The sequence below is a fragment of the Rhamphochromis longiceps genome, unplaced genomic scaffold (assembly GCF_057381845.1).
Source record: "Rhamphochromis longiceps isolate RC_006_pf unplaced genomic scaffold, R_longiceps_female_GT1.1 unmapped_scaffold_5, whole genome shotgun sequence".
Taxonomy (NCBI): domain Eukaryota; kingdom Metazoa; phylum Chordata; class Actinopteri; order Cichliformes; family Cichlidae; genus Rhamphochromis; species Rhamphochromis longiceps.
The window spans coordinates 332,387-341,695 of NW_028187225.1; the positions used below are offsets into that span (position 1 = coordinate 332,387).

At 39.9% G+C, this 9,309-nt stretch overlaps 1 protein-coding gene across 1 annotated transcript; it reads left to right on the forward strand.

The window, feature by feature from the left end:
- Window positions 1–1,666: 1,666 nt before the first annotated feature.
- On the forward strand, window positions 1,667–6,271 carry LOC146640556 (uncharacterized). Its single transcript, XM_085400084.1, has 9 exons — window positions 1,667–1,971; window positions 2,231–2,539; window positions 2,626–2,800; window positions 2,903–2,986; window positions 3,089–3,234; window positions 3,431–3,514; window positions 3,633–3,814; window positions 4,173–4,397; window positions 4,483–6,271. The coding sequence occupies exons 1-9, from the start codon at window positions 1,895–1,897 to the stop codon at window positions 4,878–4,880; spliced, it is 1,680 nt and encodes a 559-aa protein (XP_085256210.1). The 5' UTR covers window positions 1,667–1,894; the 3' UTR covers window positions 4,881–6,271.
- The last annotated feature ends 3,038 nt before the right edge of the window (window positions 6,272–9,309 follow it).

Below are 9,309 nucleotides of genomic sequence, written 5' to 3' on the forward strand. Positions count from 1 at the left end.
GCTGTAAAAGCTGCTGCTCATGATGGTTTGTATATCTGGTGAGAGGGAAACATGAAGATGAATCCAGGAGATGTCCTTACTGAATCATCAGAGCTGGACAGGTGATGGAGAAAGGTTTACCTTTTAGGTGACAGGAATGAGTTGAAGGAAAGTTATGAGCTGTTTCTGAGAGACAAATAACACCATTATTATGTTGCCAAATGATGTTATAACACCATAACATCATTTGGCACACTGACTTCTGAGGACATTTTAAATGGCACTCGCCATCAGAAAGGTTGCCTACCCCTGGTCTAGAAGAACAAAGTAAACTTCGGGAGAACGGACCAGTTAGTTTTAACAGCTCTTAAAGTAACATGAGAAACATTTTTCACCAAGAAATTCAGTTCAGTGGGTGGGTCAATGGGTCGTTCAGTGGGTCGTTTAGTGGGTTGTTCAGTAAGTGGGAAAAGTGGGCCTTTCATTTTGTCATTCAGTAGGCAAAAGGGGGTGGGGTGGGGGTGGATTCCTATTCCCACATATGTAACAAACTTGATTCAAACACTCAAAGTTAAACAAAAGAAGTTCTCATCACCTTAATATGTTCAAGTGCATAGTGTGGAGGACGTACTAAGGCCTCGAGGCACTCAGATGTAAAACCCAATATTGGTGAGGGTTTTTTAAATTTGTAAATTGGTGAGATTTGACCCGGCAACGACAGGAAGGTTACATACACAGCAAATGTCTTACACACACACACAACCAGACAGGCATGCACACAGAATGCTTAACAGTTAAAACTGAAATGCATGAACCCATCTCTCTTTGGCATGTTTATAATGCTTTTCCACAATGAGAGAGAAAGCAAAAAGAGACAGGAGCCAAAACCATCAGGTGGTGTACAGTACTGAAAAAGAACAACAGAAGGAGTATTTTCAGCGTGTGTTATTACGAGTGTTAAATGGGAATACTCTCAGTGGTGCCTCTGTAGAAGGTGCTCATAACCACACACAGGCACACACACATGATTAAACAATAAATGAAAAAAAACACACTAAAAGAGTTCAGAAGTGAGAAATCTATGAGCTGAATGTTCATAAACTGTTCATACATACAGTTATAGGTACATGAACATTTACCTATAACTGTAACTTGTGTTTCAGTGCTGCAGCCTATGACCTGCTTGACTTCCAGGTGTGAGAACCTGCAAATGTCCAGAGTCAGGAGAGACTGGGGGACCCACTTTAGCAGGGTCATCTGTGTTGGCTTTGGGACCCTTGATGATACAGGGGGACACAGTCACAAGCGCCTAAGGAAGAGTATGAGCAGGAACCAGCACCAGCTGAGAGATGGCCAATATGTAGACAGACTGTTCCCTCTTTGTGAAGGACTGATAGAAAAGTTTAAAATATATATATATATATATATATATATATATATATATATATATATATATATATATATATATATATATATATATATATATATATGAATACCGATGAATGTGTGTTGTTGCTATACAGCCTGGTTATATGTGCCCCTTTTTTTACTTTGAGCACCACCTTCTTTAAAGACTGCTGCACAGCAATAGCCGGCTTTAATTTTTACAATTTGTATATATATATATATATATATATATATATATATATATATATATATATATATATACACACACACACACAAAGTAACACTCGGGAGAATGGACTAGTTAGTTTTAACAGCTCTTAAAGTAACATGAGAAACATTTTTCACCAAGAAATTCAGTTCAGTGGGTGGGTCAATGGGTCGTTCAGTGGGTCGTTTAGTGGGTTGTTCAGTAGGTGATAAAAGTGGGCCTGTCATTTTGTCATTCAGTGGGCAAAAGGGGATGGGGAAGCATACAGCTACAAGGACATAAATGTAGCCAACTTGTGATATGCTATTGCCACTCTGTTTCCGCAGGACACTGAGAGAGAGAAAGACGACAACAGAAGACAACGGTTCAATTTTAATGTAAGTACTGTTTGTTGGGCTTTTAAGTGGTTGAACATGTAAAACTTGCATGTGCCATTCTCCTCATTTTTAAAATTTAAAACTTGTTTTAAAACTTTTTTTTCTTTAAGTTTTTTTTGGGGGGGTGGGATGGAAGCAAAGTTTGTGTGTGGATGTATTGTTGTTGTTCTTTGTTTGTTTTCTCATACTATCAAAATAAACTAAATTGATATGCAGTTTTTCTCTCTCACTTTCTGCCTCTCACTCTTTGTATTTACAGTGCAAACAAGATGGAGAGAAACGTTGTCTACTGCCTGCTTTGTAAAAAGCCGCAACAGTCCATTCGCACACACCTGAGCAGAGTGTGCCTGAAAGACTGCACACCACAGAAATGTGAGGAAGAAGCTTCCAGAGCCATTGCTTCACAGAAGCTGTTTTCTAATGAAGGTAGAGTGTGGAACTTCTCAGAGCTCCAGGAGTACTGCAAGGATGAAGAATCTTGCATTAAACTCTGCACTCGCCTTCAAACACGTGGATTTATCATCACGAACAGTCCCCAAGCGTTTTCGACAGTCGTGCCAACAGCGAGGTATGATGACCTTATTGCCACTTCCACATATTGGATGACACATACAAACTTTCAATAATGTCTTACCTCTGTCACATTTGCAATAGGTCTGATAAGAAGGAAATTCTTGCCGTGGCCAAGAAGGATATTGAATATTTCCACACAAGACTTTCTGGCGGTGATTGCATCCCCACATTTGCAATGACTACCTTCAGACAGTACTGCGAGGCCATCCTGATTTTACAACATGGACTGACAGCAAATGCTGTTCAAGAACTTTGTGTAAGTGCACCACCAACAACAAAAGTGCACGATAAGTGAAATGACAGCTGATGTAAGTCTGTATTTCTTTAAGCTCCAACACCTTTTTTTTTACATACACAGGTAGAGGACTGGATGGCGCGGAAAGCAGTAGCTGATGGTGTTGAGCTGAGTGGTAACTTGAAGATAACCAGCCAGGAAGAACAAGTAAGTCATTCATTCTCAGCAGCGACTCTCTTCTTGCTCTATAGGCACCTTGTGAATTGATTTTATGAGATATTTAACATTGATTCCTTTTTTTCTCTGCAGTTGTTGGACTGCTATTTTAGGAACATCCGTCCAGTGTCCTTGGAAAATCAAATTGCTGGCAGCGATGACAGGGGCAAGTTCTTCCTAGGAGAATGTGGGGTCCCACTGTCCAACCCATCATTAGATGTAAAACGCCTGAGAGCGAGGTGAGTGCTTGACCTAACTGGATCAATAGCATATTAAGAAAGATTTGTTTCTTTGATCTGACAGAGAAACCCTAACCCTGGACTCATAACAGTCAGCCACATATGTTGCTGTATGTCAGAGATGTTCGCCCCTTGTATTTTGGCTTTTTCATCTCTCTGGGCTCTCTAATTAATTTGCATGCATTAAAAACCACAGATACCTGAGCACTGAACCTGGGGATGCTATGGCTGAGTCAGCATCAAGCTCAGTAGGAGGACTACCGACACCAGGACAGGCCAGGTACACTTTTTTTTAAAAAATATCACACACTACCACAAGTCAACCTGTGTTACACGTTTCCACATTTAAAAACTTTTGATGGATTTGATGCATCCCCTCCTCTACACCTTTCATGTAGCACATCATCTACGCACCTGCCACTCCAAGAATGGGATGCCTTCCTCCAGGCCTTCCCGGTCACCCTGAATGGAGAGCCACCATCCAAACGGCAGTGTGTACAGGCTGGCTTTCCACAGCACAGACACCACTACAAGAAATGGAGGGATATTCAGCTGAAGAAAAGAGTTGGGTACATTCTCGGTAAGGCCTGGGCATGTCATGTTAATGGAGCTGCTTCTGTTGCATTGCTTTGTTTGTTTTGTATGTATTTCAGAATGAAAATACTTTAATAATCTCTAAGAAAATTATGTGGGTTACACTTGTGTAGAGACAATAGCAGTAACAGTCTGAACTAATTAAATAATACAATACATGTAAGTATAACCCACTCAATGTTGTACACCCAAATATACACAGATAGCTCAATTATAAATATAAGGAATATTTTAAGGTACAAATACGTGATTGACTAAAATGCATATGGTTGATTTTTCATTTTTAAGCCGCAATAATCACTTGCATTATTTCTTGTACGTCGCTTTGTGACCACTTCATTTAGGTCAGTCAGTTGGCAGAAGAGGAAACCCACCTCAGCCTGCACGTGTGCAGATGGCTTTGGACAAGGAGAAATGGCACACCAACAAGCCCACTGTCAATGCCATCTTGCAGGCCTGGGTTGTTCCGCAGCCCAGTATACAAGACAACCAGTCCCTCATGTCTTCGATTGCAGAGCAGAAGTGGAAGGGCCTGGCTTTGCAAGACTTCGGGGAACGGAAGGGCAAAGGTAAAATGCACACAACATTTAGACAAATTGCAAGTGAACGTTTCTAAGAGCCCTGTCATGACCGATGGTATCTTTCAACTTACAGGTGTGATCGCACTTATGCCTTTCCACAAAGGGGATATAGTGTGCGATTACCACGGGACATATATCACTGAAGCAGAAGGGAAACGGAGGCCCCAGTCGGGGTATCTGTTCTTCTTCAGGGACGAGTGTGACCGAGGGATGTGCATCGATGCCACTGCATTCCCCTGTGCCTGTCATCCCGACATTGACACCTATGGGAGGCGAATGAACCATTCCCGAAAAAATCCAAACATCAAGCCCCAGAAGTTTACAATGAACTTCCCTGCAGGACCTCAGGAGACAATACTTTTCATTGCCCTGAAGGACATCGCAGTTGGTGAGGAGGTGTTATGGGACTACGGAGTAACTCGGAAATCTTATGGTGGTGAAGGGGAAGACTTGGAGTGGCTGGACAGCTGACTTTCATTTTATCTGTTCTTTTCCTATTCTCTTTGCATGGGCTTTTTTATGTAGTGATTTTATTCTTAAAAAACACAGCTGTTTTTACATTGTCTTGCATGTAATTTAAATGTGGTTTGAGGGTTTTTTGTTTTGTTTTGTTTTGTTTTAATTTACGTATTGAAATAAAGTGTCATGTTTCCAAATTTCACTCTGCTTCATATTGTATTATTTACGTTCACTGTTTCGTGTTTTATTGTGAAAGTCTTGTGTTTCCATGTTCAGGTGTCTGGTTTTGCTTCCACTGTGGCTCCATTTTAATTTCTCATTTGTGTTCCCCGCGTCTTGATGCCTCCTGAAGAGCATGATGATTAACATAGCCAAGGTGATTATGAAACACGTCAGGTTTACAGATGAATAATAACAATAATAATAATAAATGTGAGATACTAGCTCTACATGAGTGTCTCCTGCAGTTAATATGTAATACACAGATGAAAGATGAGGTGAGATATCTAGGCATTATCTCTTGTCATTTGAAAGATTAACTACTAACAGAAAATAAGAATATCTCAATAATAGACTTAGAATTTTCTATCCTAAGCCAATTTTAAACAGGTGCCTGCAGATTCTTTGGGAGAATTTGGACAGTCTGTCTGACATCTGCATTGACTCATATTTGTTTAACAGCCCGGGTCTGCGCTCAGGTGTCGCACTTTGGATAAATAAGATAAATAAGGAGACCAAGGCCCTGTACAGGCTCTTGGTAAATGCATTGAGGAAATTAATGACTGGTTGTGCCACAATTTTCTCCAGCTAAACAAAAACAAAACTGAGGTAATAGTCTTTGGCGCCAAAGAAAAACGATTACAGGTCACCAGAGAACTTCAATCTATACATCTAAAAACCACAAACCAGGCGAGAAATTTGGGTGTAGTGATGGATGCAGACCTAAACTTGAAAAAGAAAAGAAAAACACATTAAGACAATAACAAAGTCAGCTTACTATCACCTCAAGAATATTTCAAGGATAAAAGATCTGATGTCTCAACAGGACCTGGAAAAACTAGTCCATGCATTCATCTTTAGTAGGCTTGATTACTGTAACAGCATCTTTACAGGTCTACCTAAAAAATCAGTCAGACAACTACAGCTCATTCAGAACTCTGCTGCTCGAGTCCTCACTAAGACCAAAAAAGTGGACCACATCAGTCCAGCTCTGAGGTCTTTACACTGGCTGCCTGTCCGTCAGAGGATAGACTTTAAAGTTCTGATGCTGATCTGTTTTGATTTTATATACTGTTTTGTTTGTTTGTTTGTTAATTAGTTAGTTTGTTTCTTTGCTTGTTTTAATCTATTTTAAATCATGCTTTTTATTTGTTTTTGTTTCTAATGTCTCTGTAAAGCACTTTGAATCACCTTGTTGTTGAATTGTGCTATACAAATAAATTTGCCTTGCCTTGCCTTGAGGAACTGCCCCGGTCTTTATTTATAATTCAGTGAGCGTTTGTTCCTTAGATTGGAATGTGGAGGTGTGTGTGTGTGTGACAGACAGACAGAGAGAGAGAGAGAGAGAGAGAGAGAGAGAGAGAGTGTGACACTTGCTGTGTATTTAAAAAACAAACGCTCAAACAAACCAAAGAGAAAAAGCTTACATGTTTTCAGTTTTCAGTTTTATTTGTCATATGCAAGTTAGCACAGGGTCAACATTGCAATGAAATGTGTTTGACGAGCAGCAGTCACTCAGCAGCTTGATACAGTAGGAGAAAATATAGGAAAATAAAATAATAAGAAAATAGAAAAATAATAAGGAGCAAAATATTAGAGAGACATGGTAAAAGAGAAAAGATGACTAAATATATATGTATCTATAAATATATGTACACTAGTGATTAAATAAGAAAATCTTGAAAAGAAATATGACGGGAGGGCAGATGGGATATTGCACAGGAATGAGCAGCAGAAAATTACAGTATTGCACTTTTAAATATAAATATCAATGACAATAAAGTGGAGTGACCAGTGCGGATTAAACATTACATGTATTATGAAACAGATGGTTTGGCGACAGTGGTCCAGGTAAATGCTACATGGACACCTGATCAGAGGACAAGGGCTTAAAAGGTGTCTGTGTGTCTGTATGTTTATATAATTGTACATATGGAGGAAAAATTTCCTAAAACCATACTTGAAATCATAACTAATGCACTTTATAAAATAAATACCTAAAGGTTTTTCAGAAATTATTACATAGAATAACATTTGGGACGTTCAGTGGGTGTCGTTCACTGGCTCATTCAGTCAGTGTCGTTGAGTGGGTGTCGTTCACTGGCTCATTCAATGAGTCGTTCAATGGCTCATTCAGTGAGTGTCGTTCAGTGGGTGTCGTTCACTGGCTCATGCAGTCAGTGTCTGTTAAGAAATATAGTCTAAAACACTTCTTCAGTAAAGACTCAGAGAAGAGAAACTTCTTGCTAGCAAAAGTGCAGTCTCCAGAACTGAGAATAAGACAAGGTACGACCTCTCTCATGCTCCTAGGATGTGGGGGTGAACACCCTAAAATGTTACAGACCTCCTAGGATGAGACATTCTTTCAATATGCCACCAACTATATACTTGTATATTTATTATTTATATATTTACCATATACTTCTACACACAAATGATTACATGCAGCATTCTACCATATGCAAACTTATATCATTAGCACTTAGACCCCCGGAGAGCAGTCATTTTGGTTTTCTACCTTAGACCCCTGCGGAGTCATCATTTTGCGTTTCTACCTTTAAAAGCCGGAGAGCAGTCAGTCAAATGCTGGAGTCGTTCATATGTATATTAGGTCGTTACCTAGGAATTCTGGAGGGAGGGGAGTGGGGGTGAGTGATTGAGGGGGTGGGGGAGTGGAGTGTTTCAGTTTGCCATCTTAGGGAGAAATCAACACATGTCCTTTGTATGTCCTTTGTTGCTGACATTTATTGATGAAAACAGTACAAAAAACCAACCATTTGTACACATATTTACAAATAATGATAAAAAGTGAGTGAGTACATTTCAACATGCATGTGTTGATTTCTCCCTAAGATGGCAAACTGAAACACTGAAACACTCCACTCCCCCACCCCCTCAATCACTCAGTGAGTGATTGAGGGGGTGGGGGAGCTGCTAAAAGCGGTGAGCTTCCTTTTGTGTTTCATCTTGATGCATTCTCAATCATCCAGGGAAACAAATCTCCAAAAGTCACCAACTTGGAGTGTTTCAGTTTGCCATCTTAGGGAGAAATCAACACACATGGGTGTATGTCCTTTGTTGCTGACATTTATTGATAAAAACAGTACAAAAAACCAACCATTTGTACACATATTTACAAATGGCCTGCTGAGTGGTACATGGAGCAAGTTTTGGGTGGCTTGCGACCTAAAATCCAAGTACACAGATGCAAAAAAAATCAGGCCACTGTGCGATGTGTTCACTGCTACAGGTACACATGTGGTAAATGCAGACGACAGATACCGTGGCAGTGCCAGGATTGTGAGTGATTGCTGAAAATGTTGAAATGTACTCACTCACTTTTTATCATTATTTGTAAATATGTGTACAAATGGTTGGTTTTTTGTACTGTTTTCATCAATAAATGTCAGCAACAAAGGACATACAAAGGACATGTGTTGATTTCTCCCTAAGATGGCAAACTGAAACACTCCACTCCCCCACCCCCTCAATCACTCACCCCCACTCCCCTCCCTCCAGAATTCCTAGGTAACGACCTAATATACATATGAACGACTCCAGCATTTGACTGACTGCTCTCCGGCTTTTAAAGGTAGAAACGCAAAATGATGACTCCGCGGTCAATTTAGCCAATTTAGCTTCCACTTCCACCATTTGACTGCTCTCGGGTTTTATAGGTAGAAAGGTAGAAGCCTGGGAATGCTAGTGTTAAAAGATTATACTGACTACTAAGCACAATTTTCCTAATAACAGTGTTGTTGAGTGGGTGTCGTTCACTGGCTCATTCAGTCAGTGTCGTTGAGTGGGTTATTCAGTGAGTGTCGTTCAGGGGGTGTCGTTCACTGGCTCATTCACTGAACGACATTCATTTCCTATGGCGGCAACTTTTGACTGGACCCTATATAAGGGGAGGAGTGCTCAGCTCAGTCATTCATGCCCTGAAACTCAGAGGAGCAGTGTCTCTGGATTTATGACCACAGCGTCTTGGTTAACTAAGACACACAACTTTTCTTTTTTTATCTGCTGTCTTGAAAGACTGTATTTACAATACAGGTAATATTTTTGGCATATTCTTAACTGTTGCAAATTGCTCTTTCCTGTTCTTTACTTACTTGATTTTAATGTGTTTTACTTACATGATTACACTTTTTTTGTCTTTCCTGGTTTAACAGTTTTTCAGTTACATTGTTTCACTTCTTTTTTACTTACCTGATTATACTTT

Bases quoted from the DNA above. Each gene is read 5' to 3' on its own strand.
- LOC146640556 (XM_085400084.1), top strand. From the start codon at position 1,895: ATGCTATTGCCACTCTGTTTCCGCAGGACACTGAGAGAGAGAAAGACG. The intron at 2,540-2,625 runs GTATGATGACCT...CATTTGCAATAG, and splicing joins ACAGTCGTGCCAACAGCGAG to GTCTGATAAGAAGGAAATTC. The intron at 3,515-3,632 runs GTACACTTTTTT...CCTTTCATGTAG, and splicing joins CCGACACCAGGACAGGCCAG to CACATCATCTACGCACCTGC.